At 33.2% G+C, this 17,143-nt stretch overlaps 1 protein-coding gene across 1 annotated transcript in view; it reads left to right on the top strand.

Moving 5' to 3' along the window:
• The first annotated feature begins 9,024 nt into the window (after positions 1-9,024).
• The window catches only part of LOC116124206 (callose synthase 9-like), a 36,821-nt gene continuing 28,702 nt past the window's right edge, over positions 9,025-17,143 (top strand). Inside the window, 10 exon segments of the mRNA XM_031409909.1 lie at positions 9,025-9,167; positions 9,836-10,037; positions 11,895-11,992; positions 12,673-12,836; positions 13,250-13,346; positions 14,361-14,471; positions 14,552-14,677; positions 15,503-15,592; positions 16,689-16,786; positions 16,891-17,008. Coding sequence (XP_031265769.1) covers positions 9,836-10,037; positions 11,895-11,992; positions 12,673-12,836; positions 13,250-13,346; positions 14,361-14,471; positions 14,552-14,677; positions 15,503-15,592; positions 16,689-16,786; positions 16,891-17,008 — 1,104 coding nt within the window. The 5' untranslated portion in view covers positions 9,025-9,167.

The following is a 17,143-nucleotide window of genomic DNA, read 5'->3' as shown; positions in this document are numbered from 1 at the left end:
AAATGGATTCTGCATATTTGTGGTGGGTTATGATGGCTGGAACTCCTGAGTTAGCATGCATTAACAAATAAACAATAGTGTAATGGAGAGATTAACGCACGTTGAGGTTGTGCGCCGCCAAGCTAGGTAGTTTGGTTGCAACGGTGGTGGCGGTGGTGAAAAGGTTGATTTTGTTCTGTGGAGGGAGTAATGAAGTTGAAGGTTACCATATTTTTCGGCAAGAAAAAAGGAATAGAATGGACCATATATGTTAACGTATTGTAGTTGAACAAACTCTAACCTACCCTAACCAATTTAGCCTCTAAAACACGAGATCTCTCACTATTCAATGAGAATTACAAATTTAGTTGTGCATCACATTTTGCTTTCAAATTAAACACCCACACCCCACATCACCACAGGCCATCAATATAACCCATAACCCAGCTCCTAGGGTATTTCATATTTGAATGCAACCGTAACCTATTTTTTGGTACAAATAATTAAATTGTACCCACGATGACTCGTGCATGATGTTAGCCCCTGTATGAAAATGAAAACGAATCAGCTACCACTAAAACTATTCTCTTGATCTTGGAAATGAATCATAGGTTAATTTTTTATGCTACCCGACAGGTAACATAACCAAATCCGTCAAGAAATTCGATACACCAAATCTTTGGCAAATTATTTGATGCAAGTCCCTTTAGACTTAATTTGTGTTAATTTTTGGTTGGTTGGTTGGTTGGTGGTCATTTCAGGCCAATTGACCTAAGCTTTTTGCAAATCTTCTTTCTGACGTACAAAGCTGAGGTTAATGTTTCACTATCAGTTTAATATGGTGGATTAAAAGTATAACTTAAAGATGTACACATTTTAGATGTGGATGAAAATGTATTGTAATTAAAGATAATAAATTATAAGGTGTGAATTCATGGGGAATGAGGGAAAAGTCCACCCACAACGGATTTCTACCTCATATAAATTTATATGGGAGGGTAGGAAGTGAGACATCAACCAAGAATGAAGATTTGTCAAAATGATAACGATTTCAAGAATAAGACGTAGTTGTCTTGTTCATTTAAAGCTGTATTATTCTGATCAAATAATTCATAAGTTTCCCTTGTTAACAGGAGAGTACGTCAATTCATTCACAACATATCGGAGTGCCCTCAAAATTGGTCGACTATTTCCCGGCTAGCAACATGAGAAATCAACTTTGAAATTTTTAAACGGTTCTCAATCTAAAATTAGCTTTAAATATACTGTAAGAAAAATAATTTAAAGTTTTTCAACTATAGTAGAAAAAACATATTTTATTATTTTTGTTTTCAAAAGAATTAATTTAAACTTTTGTTTTTGTTTTAATATTACTGTAAAGGATATTATAGTAATAATGTTAAAAATAAGAGTTGGAAAGATGATTAAACATCTAACTAATTAATCAAATCTAAATAAACGAAAAAAAAAAACATATTATCCGATCGAATATTTATTTTTCGTAGATATCAAAGTCTTTTAGTCATTAATTGAATAGTAAACAACATATTCCCACCCAAGGTTTGACGAAATCCTAGGTGAGTACCACAGGTTCCATTTATTTCAGATTTCCACCCTTAAAGTAACAGTGTTATGAACTTTTAGGGTTTAGGACGTGCAATTACCATAATGCCCCTAACCTTAAATTAATAAATTATGTTTTAACCCCTAATTTATTAGAATTATAAAACTTACCATTTTATTTTCAAATTATATCAAAAACACCCCGATCATTACACACCCTCATCGGAAACAGCTTGATCTGGGCTGTTTCCGACGACGTCGAACGTCCTGGTCACTCCATCACCTTCCCCGTATTCCATCGTCCAAAACCCCTCTAATTCCCGACTCATTTGCCCCTCCAATAGCCGGCACCATTAGACTTAGGGTTTTGATGTTCTTCACCGGATTTCGGTCGATTCTGGCGGTGAAAATCCAATTGGACACCACCAATGAAACCACCGTATCTAGATCTATAAAATCCCCATGTCCCCAGCAGCCGTCTCGTCGTCATTCGCCGGTCGAGAGTTCGTGTTCTTCGGTCGTTTTTTGATGAAGCGGTGGACGGCAAACGGTGAGCTGCCGTGGCTGGAAACGTTAGGGGTTTTGTAGGGGAGGATTGGAGGAGTCAAACGGTGGTGACAATGGTGATTTTGGGTGGAAAAATCGTTGGAAAAAGAGCAAAAAAGTTTACCGGCGGTGGTCTACTAACGTGCGACGGAGGAATGTTATAGGCGATGGTCTGCTAACGTGCGTCGCTCATGTAAAATGACCAATTTATCTTTTTACTGTTATATCAAACGTTTTTTTGTCACTTTAAGAGTGAAAATTTAGAATAAATGGAACCTGTGATACTCATTTAAGAGTTCGTCAAACCTTGGTGGCAATATATCGTTTACTCTTAATTGAATTAATAGGATGATTGCTTATTAATGATTGAATGACCGTAAAATCGACTGTACTCAAAAGTCAAAACCTCAACCTACACTCTGCTCACGCTACATCCATATAATGAACTTACGTCTGGTTTAGCAACACATCACTCTGGTTAATTAATTGACTCAAATAAATAATGAAGATGTTGTAATTTTTCTGGGATTTTCATAATAATGTCAGTGTGACAGAAAATTCAGAAATTCAACTTCGAATACCATTGATTTGTTTATTTTATTTATAAAAATTGGTGTGGTTTTCGTCTGGGACTGGAATTGGAAGCCCTGACAGTTGTGAGAGGTGACAATAATTAGGTATGCTACCTGTAAAAGGTGTGGAATAGATTAAGCAGATTTCTGTTGGGATAGTAATCCAACACATGGCCAAAAGTTACATAGGAGCAGAGCAGTACCATCACCTTCAAGCTTTCAGTAATAGGAACAGAGCAGTACCATCACCTTCAAGCTTTCAGTAATAGGAACAGAGCAGTACCATCACCTTCAAGCTTTCAGTGATAGGAGCAATTCCATACGGACAATGCTGCAACTTAATTTATAACTTGCTTTACACATGTTACAATATTAAACGTAACCATGAATGTTAGTGTCGCGCACGATGTCGTACATATATGGAGTTCATGACTAAACAAATTAACCTTGATCTATATGAGTTATACTTTATGATTTCGGTCCATTACTAACTACTTACCTTATTCATTTCATATTAATGGTGTAGAGTAATCTTCTTTTCTAATACAAAATTACAGGAAAACCTCATGCAATGCCTGCATTATGATCACATCTGTTATGTCTAAAAAATCAGGATTGACGTAAACTCACGTCAGTAAAGATTTATCAGAGTTTAGAAAGATATTATATCGTTCAAACGTTATCACATCGTTCAAAGACAAAATGAGTAAGGTTATTATCAACTTGACAGGTAAGGGTATGACTAGTGAATGGCTAGGAGTCATCCACTTGCCTAATTCCTGTGCGATTTAGGGATACCTATCGCACAGCCAGCCAATAGGAAGCAAGGTAGGAACTGTACGACACCTACCTATTGTCAGACCCGTAGTCATTGCCTATGAACCACTTACTATAAATAGAGAGCTCCACTCTCTTCATTCAGATTCGGCTTTCTGATAATATAAACACACACTCTCTCTCTCTGTATTTCTTTTCTGATCGTTACTTGTGACCTAATTGTAACATTTCTTCTATAAAAAGACAATGGACGTAGGATTCACTTTGAGTATCTGAACTACTTTAAAAATCGTCTTTATTTATTTATTTATTTTCATTCCCAATTCACGTATAATTTCTAAGTTCATTTAACATTTTACACGTACAAATAGTTAATATCAAAATCTAGCATCAACAACATCAAATTTTAAATGTTGCACATTATGTGAAAAAAGTAGTTGGAAAAACATGTTCGTGAATGCGTACTTGTTCAAAAAATAGTGGATAGCTTCAGTTTTAAAAAAAGAAAAAAAAAAAAAAGGAAAATATTAAATTGATTGAATTTAAATTACAGGTTGTCCCGTGAAAGAGCCACGGCTCTGAACATGATCAGTAGGACCACTCAAACTTGCCTACAGTAGAGAATTAAAGCCTTGGCTAAGGCCCTCGCAACTGTTTAGTAAATTACTAAACTTTCCTTCCCAATCTCCAGTAATAACGAGAATGCCAGTCCGCGTGCCGACCCGGCTTGACCACCCATGCAAATTTAATTTCTAGAATTATAGAATAAAAAAGTAAAAACTTCTGGAATTAAGTCAAAGATGGTTCTAGGAAGGTTATTACTTATTGCCGATGGGTCAATCACCAAAATAGACAAAAATTGGTTTACCCGCCGACCTTTATATTTCTAAATATGCAAGTTCCTTTCATTCTTCTTATCTTCGATTAATATTTTAATATATNCTATGCTTATTATTTTTTCCAGATTCTGGATCCTATTCTCCAAATAATGTTTGGCACATTATTCCAAGAATATTACCCTATTTTTTAATTACTTTTAGACCCCATAAGGTTATTAATTTCATCAAATACACCCTAAAAAAAGTTTAAAAATTATCAAAAACACCCCCGTAACCCATACTCGCCAGATTCCGACAACCACCGTCGGTGGTATTCAGAATCTATACAACGGCCAACCTGCCGACCATAAATGGCTGGAAGTTCACCGATCTGGCCTTTTCCGGCCAGATCCGTGGCCGTGAACAACGACCAAAGAAATGGCCGTCGTTGACCTCAACGACGGCCAAATCTTGGCCATCGTTGACCGAAAACGACAACCATATCTTTGGCCGTCGCTGACAGCCAAAGATGGCCGTCGTTTTGGCCTTTTCCGGCCATCGACGGCCACGACAGGCCGTAGATCTGGCCTTTTCCGGCCAGATCCGTGGTGAATCTGACCGGAAAAGGCCATAACGACGCGTTACGACACATATCCAACCGGTCTGTGTCGTAACGCGATTTTCCGGCCAGATTCCGGCGGTGGTGGCCGGAATCTGACACTGCAGGTGGTAGGGGTATTTTTGTCAATTTATATATTGGGGTATTTATGAAATTAGCAAACTTAGGGGGTTTTTTATAAATTTTTAAATTTTACCTCGTAATACTCCCATATTCAATTATCCAATACTATCCCCAAAATCATACCCAAAATAATAAACCAAACGCACCAATAGTCTTTTAAAATTTATTTATGGAATTAGATGTATGTAAGATACCAATCTATTATTTTATTGAATGAACTATTTTATCATTAATTTTTTTTAAAGGGCATACAAAATAAAATCACTATTTATAAATAAATGTTGTTACACAAAATAATAATGTAATGGTGCAAAATTTTGTCTAACGATAACTAGAAAATAAAATAATTTTATTTAATATAATAATATATTTAAGATTTTATTACAATTTTTCATTAATATAATAATATTACTCTATACAAAAAATTATATCATATAAATTGTGAATTATACTTATTTGTTATTGACATGAAAATTTAAACTTTGATTGCAGATAATTTTCCATGTTTTAGTTGATGATAATTCTGGAATATTTAAAATCATATATATGTACTAAAAATAAATAAATGTAACAAAATCCCTGAAATAATCATTCAATCTATGAAAGAAAAGTCACAAAAATGTTGAAGCCATTTCCTTAATCGATTGAAATAAGACGCCCGTTTTGTATGATTTATTTGAGTAGAGAAGAAGTATTTATTGCGGTAGAACTTAAGAACACATAACTTTTATGAAATTTTTTATTAATTGTTTGGTTAAAAAAAATGTAAAAAAGCATTTACGTATTAATTTACCAAAAAAGGGTTTAATATAAATAAAACAATGACATTTTTGAAATTTCAACGCTTTAAATAAGCTTAATGGAATATACTATATAAAATAGTTTATTTTAAACCTTATAAGCATATTTGAAATACAATAAGTTACCAAACAATCTAAAAGAAGATTCAAAAGTGCTAATGACTTTGAATACGCTCTTTCGGTCCATAGATAAGTCAAACTAAATAAACGCTTAATATTATTTATTAATATCTTGATTATTGTATTTCATATAAAAATTCTTTTTATATTAATAATTTCATAATAAACTACATTTGGGTTATATTGAATAAAATAAAATAATATTAATTACTTTCACAATAATCATCATACAAAATTTCAACTTTATATAATTTTATTATTCCGACAATCAAACGTACCAACATGAATATCTCCTAAATTTTACTTTATTTTATTTTATATTTTAGCTAAAAGTAATCATGAAAATGTATTATATACCTACCCACATAAAATGACATGATGCACCCTTGAGTATTGGCAAGATATTAGAAAAATAATACAAAAAGCTTTTGAATTTTAGGAAGATATTATTACATTTAATGAAAAAAAGAAGGAAAAATGTTATATTGTAATGAAACAACTCCTCTTTGGTATGTTAAAAATATGGTTATTTGCAGTGTCATCCTTAAAGTTTAAGTGTATTTTTACCTCCATTACTGTCTGATATAAACAGCTTAGTCCAATTATATGAGACTTTTCAATAAAAAGTTTATATTATTCTTTTTTTCTTATTTAAATGTTTATTAGAAATGAAAGAATTTTTTTTAAAAAAAATTAATGTGCTAAAAATAGTCCATACTATATTTGGATGTTAACCTTTATTCTTATGAAAAAATTAATTTTTTTTTAGGTAGGTGAGAATTTTGGAAGCAAAAATTCATATTTAAGATATTGAGATAATGCCAAAAATCATCAATATGGGAGTCATGAAGAATTCTTTCCCAAATATCATTTAAACATTCTTTTTGAAATTTTCTGTGATTGTTTTTCTTTTGAGAAAGATGACATTTGGACAATAGTAAAAACATTTTTTGATTTTGAAAATTGTTAAGGGTTTTTTTTTTTTTTTTTTTTTGTAATTTCAAGAGACATTTAATAGTTTTTTAAATTGCCATCGTTAATATTTTCTGGATCTTTTGAGGTAGATTATTATCCCATATAAACCCTTTAAAACAAAGCATAATTCAACAACACATTATATTATTTGAGAAAGAACTTAGAAAAGTGTAATTTATTACCTTATAGCTAATGAAAATATGGTTACATGTAAATGAGCTTCTAGTGTTAAAAAAAACCTTTAACATACAAGTAAATAAAGTCAAATTAATCTGGTTGGTTGAGTAGTTCGATAGAGACTCTTAGGTGTATTACTTAAGATGTTTTGAGTTCTAATCTATCTTTGGTTTCTAATACAGATGGCTATTAGGGTTTTTATTCGGTCGGTAGTTCTAGGGTAATTTTGAGGGATTAGTTGAGGTGCGTGTAGGGTGGTTAAGACACTCCTGATCATAAAAAAAAAAAAGTCAAAATTTTAAAATAGTGTGGATATATTTTTAATAGTAGCTCCAAAAGAGCTTGTAGAAAAAACTCAGGCTTCGTTTGGTTCACAATTTTTTGTTTTTGGAAAAAGTTTTTGAAAAAAGTTAAAAAAAAAAGTTGAATTGGGCAGGTATTACGATGTAGGATTTACAAATTATAAAATATCCCCTATGTTTGTTTTTTTACAAAATACCCCCTATAATAAAACATTAAAAGTTAACAAAAACACCCCCAACCCACCCTCAAATACGGACAGCCGGAGGGTGGCCGGAGTTGCCGTATCGGCGCATGACCGACTGGATCTTGCCGGTCGTGCGTCGATATGACCTTTTCTGGCCAGATCCACGATGGATCTAGCCGGAAAAGGCCAGATCGACGGTTAGATCTGGCCATTGAAGGCCAAACCGTTTGTTGGCCGTCGTTACCGACTTGTTACGGCCAGATCTTTGGCCTTAGATCTGGCCGGAAACGGCTAGATCGGCGCACTACCGGCCAGATTCAGCCGGTAGTGCACCATCTTACCAGATTCCGGCCATTTTTGGGCAGTGGTGGCCGGAATCTGGTAAATGTGGATTGTTGGGGTGTTTTTATAATTTTTAAAAAAATATTTAGGGGTATTTAATTAAATTAACAAATTTAGGGGGTTTAAAAAAAGTTGAATAATATTGAATAATATTGTGAATTTTTTGATATTTTACTGTTTAACTTTTTTGGGAATACTAAAAATATTATTCTCAAAATGCAACCAAACGAAGCCTCAAATTTTTATATTTTAATAAACGTAAATTGGCTTATTTAAATCGTATAAGTACTTTTGAGATGTAACTAATTAAGCTAAAAAAGAAATTAAAAGTGCTCATTACTTTATATAAGCTCTTTTTATCAGCAGAAAAATCCAATCAAACATGTTCTAATTAATTTTCAATGAACTTTTTAAATTTCCATCAAACAATACAAAATTTATTAAAAGGTGCTTTGAACATAAAAAAATCTCTTATGACCAATAAATTATAGTCCTTTTGGTCCACCTTATTCTAATAAAGGTTATAGAAGTAAAATTCATAAAATAGCTTTAAAAAAAAATTTAAGTCGTTTGATCAGAAAATTTTAGAAGTGTTTAATCACGCATAAGCTTTTTGAAATTCAAGTTAAGCAATACAAAATTTCTGAAAAAATGCTTTTAATATTAAAAAAGATTTTTTAACCGTTAAATGGAGGTCGGTTTGGTATAACTTCTTGGAATAAAGGTTATGAAAGTAAAATTCATAAAAATTCAAAATGAAGTTTTTTCATCTATGGATAAATCAACCGAATTAGCTGTAATTATTATCGGTAAAACCGTAAAAGCACTTTACCTACGAAAGCACTTCCCATAACCCGGTCTTTTTCATGTGTCATGTTCTCATGCAGTCATGCTGTGAGTCATGCATAAATAAATGTCTTAGTTACGAAGAAAGTAAAACATTAATAAACAAAGCGCAACATGGGGGAAAAAGTCACCGGCTTTTCCCGTGGACACTTTCTTCTCCGCGTTATACAAATCAAACTTCACATTCCGTGTACGACCGGCTGTAACCGGTAATCCCGGTTTCTTCTTCCTTAAACTAGATTCCTTCCACTTTTTCTTCATTTTTTCCCCTTTAGTTTCGTCTCTCCTTTTCAAATTTCGAAACAAAAACACCATAAAAACTAAATCAAATCAACGAAGCGGAGCCACTTTTCTTCATGAACGTGTCAACTCGCTCTCAACTCAGTCTATAGACTCGTCTCTTCGCGTTCATCCTAACATAACGTAAGCCTTTCCGGTTTCCAATTTCGGTTCTTCGCTGGTTTGTTTGTTTACGTTTAGTATCTTGTTTTCTTGCTATAGTTTTGCTTGATTTGGCTCTGTTTGGATGCTAAGAAACTCGCGGAAATGAAATGTAATATAACGGAATTTCGATTGAGAGAAACGGAGAGATTTACGATCTCTTACTTTTTGTTTTTCTTGATTTTGAATTTCTAGGGTTTTAGATTACTGCTTATTTCCTTCATTTTTTTTAAAGCTTTTCTCATTTCTCATTTACTTGATTTTGGTTGAATTTTTTTCTTCTCCCAACGAAATTGTCTCTGGTTCAATTATTGTATGAAAATTAGCTAGTGATGTCTAGTTATAGCAGCTTATGATTTTGATTTTGTAGGGTTTAGAGATTCTGTAAATAATGATTTTATGCTTTTTTGGTTTTATTTTCTCAGTAACGGAATGCAGCTGAATTTCTGTTTCATTTTTTTTTCCTCTTTATCTTTTTCTGCTAAAATTTATATGCATTTATGTTGTGTAGGAGATGTTGGATTTTTGGGTGTTTAGACTGCATCATTTATGATTTTAGCACTTTTTGCGAAAATGAAACACAGCTTAGTTTTCTTAGATTTTTGAAAATTTCTTTTTAGTTAAAATTTGCTTTTGTTTATGATGTGTAGATGTCTCGAGTAGAGGATCAATGGGAGCGGTTAGTACGGGCGGCATTGAGGCGAGAAAGAATTGGGTTGGATGCCCTTAGTCAGCCAGCTGGTGGCATTGCTGGGAACGTTCCTTCTTCACTTGCAAACAATAGGGATATAGATGCAATTTTAAGAGCTGCAGATGAAATTCTAGCTGAAGATCCCAATATTTCTAGAATTTGTATGTGTTCATATGTTGTTTTCATACTATACTTAGAGTTGATGACTAGTTTTAGTTTTATAGGTTGACCCAGCAAGAGTCTTACTTAGGAGTGGGAACGGCACAATAACTCGTGAATTTTATGTCTATCAAATGAAATTCTATTATATGTGATTCATTTTAAAAATATCAACCATGGTGTTGTTATGATAGATGAAAGAGAAAAGAGATGCACATATGATGTAGCTATGTTTATTATTAAAATATTGTTTCATAGGAGTTTCCTTATTTTGGGTCTGACCTAGAAGAACTAGTTAATGCACTAAATAAACTCCCTAATAAGAAATCATTATACAATTTAAATAAAAAAAAATCGTTGGATATAAAATTTGACTCCTTCCTAGGCACATGCCAACCTGATTTTCTTTTCTCCCTACTGTCCTTTAGCTGCATAAATGTTGATAATTCTTTTTCCTGCTTGAGTTGAGGAAAAAAGTTATTTGATTGTTTAACAAGTGTGACATGTTGAATTTATTACCTACGAATATGAATTGTACATATTTCTAAAACGTTACTCTAGTATCTAGTTAATTAACCCTAAAATATTACCAATATGCTCTATTGTAATGTGGTACACATGTGGATCCCATGGACTTCAAATTGCAAATTTGTGGTTTGAGAATGTGGTTTCAACTTCGTAAGTGGCTAAAATCTCTTGGTTTTGTTCTTGGCTGTTGTGAGTTATTGTTGATTTAGGATCATTATGTATTTGTGGGGGTAACAAAGCTTAAGTTTCATGGAAATGCCATACTTTGACGTTCTTTTTTTGGATAATTTGGCTTGAGCAGAATTGATGAATGTTTGAAGATGCTGGTGATGATGGAGCTGATTTCTTGTGGGATAAAATTAGCTTCTTTGCTTTCCTCCTTTGGTTGATAAACAATTTGAGATTAAACTTTTATCTTAATTCATAGGGTTAATTTCATCCGCCTCCTAAGAGATCGATAAGTATCAAGTGCTCCAGCAATTTCGAAATCTATTAAATATTCCCCTAGAATTATTAGAAATCCTCATGAGAATATCCAAAACCCCAGGGGGGTATTTATTAGTTTTCAAAAATTGCGGGTTGCTTGAAACTTATTGTTCAAGAGGGGTGGAGAAAATTAATCTTTATTCATAGGATTTGGATTCAGTTTTGTTTGAAACTGAAAGATTTCTGTTCTGCTTTTTTCTTTTTGTTTAGGTCCTTTGTGGTAGACTGCTGGTTCACTCTCCTCGTAAATTCCTTTCCATTTAAAAATTGTTATGTTTTTCTTCTCCTAGAAAAAAAAAAAGGAAAAAATGCTTTGCAAATAAGTGGAAATACCATCTTCTTCAGAGCTTTTTCTTAATTTTTTTTTTTTATCATTCTCTGTTATGCAAGAACTTTCAGACTTGATATTTGCTGTACTTGGCTCTCGTGCTATGCCATTATTGTTGCTGCTAATAAAGCGTTGTTCTAAACACTTGGCATATTATTTTGTCATTATGTCTTCCTCTTGTTATTTACTAAGCCTTACTGCCATAATAGTAAGGGGTTAAATTGGTTGTATACTTTGCTCTTTCAATTGTAATACATTGACCAATACACTTTTTCAGCTCCAGTTTGGTATTCAAAGTCAAACACATAACTTTTATGAATTTGGATAAGGGTGTTATTATGTTGCATGAATAACAGTCATTTGAGCAATGCCACTACTAATTTGTTTTTGTCTTTATGTTGAGCTCCTGTTGGTAGACTGCAGTAAAGTGTTCCGATTCAATAAATTTTTTCTATTTGCATAAAAAAGGCCTTTTCCATTTGTTTAGAGCTGCTGAAATTATGTTGTTCACCTGCAGTGTGTGAGCAAGCTTATTCACTTGCTCAAAATCTGGATCCAAACAGTGAAGGAAGAGGTGTTTTGCAATTCAAGACTGGTTTGAATTCTGTCATCAAGGTATATCTTTAGTAAATGTTGAAGATGGTAAATTTTGGTTTCAATGTCTCAAAAACCTACAATGATAATTGCTGGCTCTTTAAGCGAGCAAAATTTTGCTTGATAATAGTTTTTGATGGCTTAATGATATTGTTATTGTTGCAATTCAAAAATATTAGTTTATAGCTTCCTATAAGAAGAATGTGCATTTGGAGGAGGTGAGAAAGCTATTCTCTTTTATAGATGTTGTGTAATGGCTGCGATTTGGGTTATTTGGAATGAAAGAAATAAAAGAATCTTTTGAGGAAGCTGAGCTTGTGGAGCTTTCATGAGAGAGAGTTCATACTTATGCTTTTTGTGGGCTTTGGTTACAAAGCATTTAATGGGAGGTTCCTTTTTCCTTGTTCAATGGGATTGGGGTGCTATTGTTTCTTAATTTTTATGAAATACAAATTTATGTTGTGGACTACTAGTACACCTTTTTGTAATTTAATTTTTCTTTAATAACATTTTTCATGCTTATCAGAAAAAAAAACAAAAAAAAGTCTTGAAAGAAGCTAAAAGGTGAATTTTGTCTTAAAAATCTTCCCCCTCATATACCAATATTTTCTTGTCTGAGTTAGGTGTATCAGTTTATATGTTTTCTGCTAAATGTGGTTTTTACTAACATGTTTTCTGTGTCTCTTTGATAAAATATTCAGCAAAAGCTGGCAAAAAGAGAGGGAGGAACAATAGATAGAAGCCAGGACATTGCTCGTTTAGCAGAGTTCTACAAGCTGTATAGAGCAAAGAACAATGCAGATCAGCTATGTCGAGAAGAAATGGAGCTGAGGGAGTCGGGAGCTTTCACTGGAAATCTTGGCGAGTAAGTATCTTTAGTAGGGGATAGAAGATATTGATCCTTTGAGTTTTGCATTTATCCATTTTGTTTTTGGATAAGTAACAACTGTAGAAATGCCGACAAAGAAAAAAGAGGAAGAATCTGGGTAGAACTTTATTTTCCTTTATACATTGCTATCCTTATATTTCTTGTACTGTATTTTCTTCTTTGCTCTATCACTCTCTCTCTATTCACTACACGTGTTTATCATTTGGTTATATTATGTGTTTGAGTTAAGCTTTCGATGAACTTTGTTTTCCTAGAATTTGTACCTTTGGCATTTGGAAAATTTTGACTGGCATCTATTGCATAAGATATTGTTCTTTGGTGTAAGTACTTCAAAATATGCCATGAATTTTTGTTTGTTTTTAATATTCACTGTGGTTTGTTAATTCTAGGTTGCAGCGGAAAATAGTGAAGAGGAAAAGAGTGTTTGCAACTCTCAAAGTTTTGGGGATGGTTCTGGGACAGCTGACTCAGGAAATTCCTGCAGAGGTTGAATGCATAGTCTTTTAAAGTTTGTTTTTCTGATGGCATCTTGAGTTACAATTTCAAACTTTTGCATTTTCTTGGGACATACTTCTATTTTGGAGCTGTCAAATTAATTGTAACGTGTGTAGTTGATAGTGGAAGTTTGGAAGTGCAAATGCTGAAGTCCTAAAAGTTTCATGTGAATGGTTTTTGTTGTTTCAAAATATATTACGATCTTAACTAAAATCTCAGTAAAATATCAATAGTGGTTATTACTAGATTCTGATGTATTACTGCAGTTGAATGACTGCCTGTGAAAGCTCATACACAAGATAACTAAATTGGATTAGTAGCTAGTCTTGCACAACATTAGAAACTTTGGAGTTAAATTACTTGAAATATTATATCACAAAGTTTCCTAGCTGTTAAGGTTGTGGGTTTGGAAGTAGTTCTCAAGTTAAAACACGGTGAGCACCAAGTAAAGGCTGAGGAATTTTTAGGCATAAAAATGTATAATTTATTGTAGTTCTCTATTTTTGCTGGTATTTATTTCTATAAATGCACCTTGCTTTGTTAGGCATGCACAATTTTGCTCTTTGTGGGCTCACTTACATTTGTCATAGGTGTTAGTGTCTTAGAGTCGTGCAGGTTCTAAATTTCTGCACCTGTCAATTGAAAGTTCAGAACTTTTTCAAGGGATGATTTATATATCTTTATTGTAAGGGCTAATGAGGCACTTGAATTCAAAGCATGAAACGTTGGGATCATGTACTATATAGTGATCAAGAAATTGTAGAAAGGAGAAATAAATGTTTAAGGGTTATTGAGAATTTCACCCAAATGTAAGATGCATCACTAATCAAGCGTAGTAGTGGTTTTCTAACAGAGACCAATTCTTTGACCTGATTCATTATTATTTTTTGCTTAGATACAGGTTGCAGTAACATATGGTGTGATATGGTATATGATAATCTTATCATATACTTATTTGTTTCCAGCATTTACTTATATAATTTTTTTCGTTTGTGTTTTGGGCAGGTGAAACAAATGATAGAATCTGATGCAGCAATGACTGAAGATCTAATTGCGTATAACTTAATCCCGCTGGATGCTTCTACTGGGGCAGATGCTATCCTGTCTTTCGCTGAGGTCATTTTATTTCTTTCTTTAGTCCTCAAGTTCTTATTTTGTTGCTTTGCAGTTTTTCACATTGCAAAGTTTGTGGTCAGGTTCGAGCTGCTGTTTCAGCTTTGAAATACTTCCCAGGATTGCCTAGATTGCCTGAAGAATTATCTATTCCTCCTACAAGGAATCCTGATATGCTCGATTTTCTTCACTACATTTTTGGATTTCAGGTATGTTCTCTTGACAACATGGTTTGTGAGCTTCTTCATTCTGTGGTTTTAGGAGTTCAAATTGTTGAAGTTACTGTGATTTAAAAATTTTTGGGATAAAAAAATGATAGTGTCTATTGATCTTTTGAAAGAACTATCATCTTGGACATTTACCTGATTCATCTCTGCTAGTGAATTGTAGGTGAGCAAACTGATTGAGGTTGGATGGATTTATGGATCGTGGTTTTGTCTTATACTTAGGTGTTTGGTTCTGAATATGGATTTCGTGGTTTTGTCTTAGATTAGATTTAGGTGCTTTAAGAGATCTATGATGCCTGTCTGTCCCTGTCTAACTTAAAATGGTCTAGCGTTCTATTATGACTAATTTGAGGGGAAAGGGAGGCTGTAGAGAATTGAAAAAGAGATGGGTTGAGGAGTTTTATGAGTGATAGTGAGGTGAAAGCGAAGAGTGTTCAACACCATTTTGTGAGGCTGCTTCAATTCGTGAGGGGTAGGGAAAGAGAAGCTGAAACACTGCCCTCTGCCCCATCCTAATTTTGCTTGACTAGTTTCTTGTTAGGTTTTTTTTTCTTCTAATTTTGTGTTTATTATTGTTGTTATTCTTTGTGTTTGCAAATTAGGTGTTTGATTAATTTGTATGAAAAGAAAAATGAGCAGTTGATTCAAATAAAAATTTTCAGCCTAGGCTTTTGTGTTCAACGGTTTTCTCAGACTCAACTGCCTTGCAAAGTTGTTTCTTAGGTTCATTACAAGATATTGATGCTAATGAAGTCATAAGACTTCATAGATTCTTGTGTTTAACTCAAAAAACTTGATGGTTTCCAGAAAGACAATGTTGCCAATCAGCGTGAACATGTAGTTCTCCTTCTTTCGAATGAGCAATCACGACTTCGTATTCCTGAAGAAACTGAACCAGTAAGTTGTATCTATCTTGTTATGAATTTGCTTCATTGTTGATTTGTCTTGGGATGCTATACTTTATGTTCGCCTGAAACTTTATTACTTATGAAGTGGAAATATTTCCATTTTTTTCCTCCACTTTCTGATTCCAGCTTTTCTTACTGAGAATATATTTGTGGAACACTTATACAATACTTGATGCCAAATGTGGCCTCATTAGAATTTTGCCGCCTTTCAAGGTTATTTGCTTGTCATTCCTTGCCCTGTGCAATGTCATCATTCTGCAGTTAACAATTCTAGGAGTTCACATCTGGTAGTTATTTGATACCATAGTATTTCTGGATACTTAATCTGGCTCTTGCTTTCATACTACTACTGTCATCACATGATAGATTGATATTAGTTTTTGTTAGAGCAGTTTATGTTGCAAACTTTTTGTTGAGCATGTTAATTGTACGACATGTTTGCCAGCTAGCATAAGGCTTTGTAAATAAAATGCTAACTGTGCGGCCTAGAATGAAAGTTAAGACTTATATATCTATTTGCATTTGTAGATGGTTAAGATTCTTATATTTATTGTTAGGCTGATAATTTATGAACTTACGTGAAATGACCAAAGTGCTCAACAGCATTATTTCTCCATTCATTAAACAAGTACGATTTTTGTTACCTGGATTAGGTTCTCTAATAGGTCTTAGTTTGAAATAATATATATATATATATTTTGTTTAGTGATAGACAGCTTTTGGAATGTGTTTTGGGATATTTAAATGTCAAGATACACCTCAGAGTTTTGGATTGTATTTCTTAGTTCTGAAAATTATTTTTGGATCATAACTAAACAGGCCCTTAGCTTCTTTGTAGGCCTTTTGTTCTTAACAATCTGAAAATAACTATTTTTTCTTTATTTATAGAGTTTGGAATGTTGTTTTAGTTTAAGTGCTGTGTTTTGAATATTTCCGCTTGTATTTTTTGGACATTTTGAGGTGGATTGCTGGTTTGCCATCTTTGCAAATTATTTTGTTATTAATAATATCAGTATCATGTTTCTTACCCAAAAAAAAAAAAAAAAAAAAAAATTCAATAACAATACTGCTTTATTCTGTTCTAGAAATTGGATGAGGCTGCTGTGCAGAAGGTATTCCTGAAATCGCTTGACAATTACATTAATTGGTGTAGCTACTTGAATATTCAACCTGTTTGGAGCAGGTATGTATTTGTTAATGCTCTCCGTTTCTTTTTATGGTTGTTCAGCAAATGTGTATATTGTTAATGGCATATAATAATTATGGAGTACTAATCGTCATGTGCAGTTTTGATGCTGTTAGCAAGGAAAAGAAGATACTTTTTGTTTCTTTGTACTTCTTAATATGGGGAGAAGCTGCCAACATTAGATTTCTTCCAGAATGTTTGTGCTACATATTTCATCATGTAAGTTAAACCTAAACCATGTTTTTTGTTTACTTGCATGCTCAACTTGTTTGGTCCCTTTTGTACTTGCATATGTGTATAAACTGGTTCTGCCTTCTTTGTGTCTGCTGTTAGAATTTCCTAATTAAACTTAAT

Source organism: Pistacia vera, unplaced genomic scaffold (genome assembly GCF_008641045.1).
Source record: "Pistacia vera cultivar Batoury unplaced genomic scaffold, PisVer_v2 Contig150, whole genome shotgun sequence".
NCBI classification, from domain to species: domain Eukaryota; kingdom Viridiplantae; phylum Streptophyta; class Magnoliopsida; order Sapindales; family Anacardiaceae; genus Pistacia; species Pistacia vera.
This window is presented reverse-complemented; position numbering and strand designations above follow the sequence as displayed.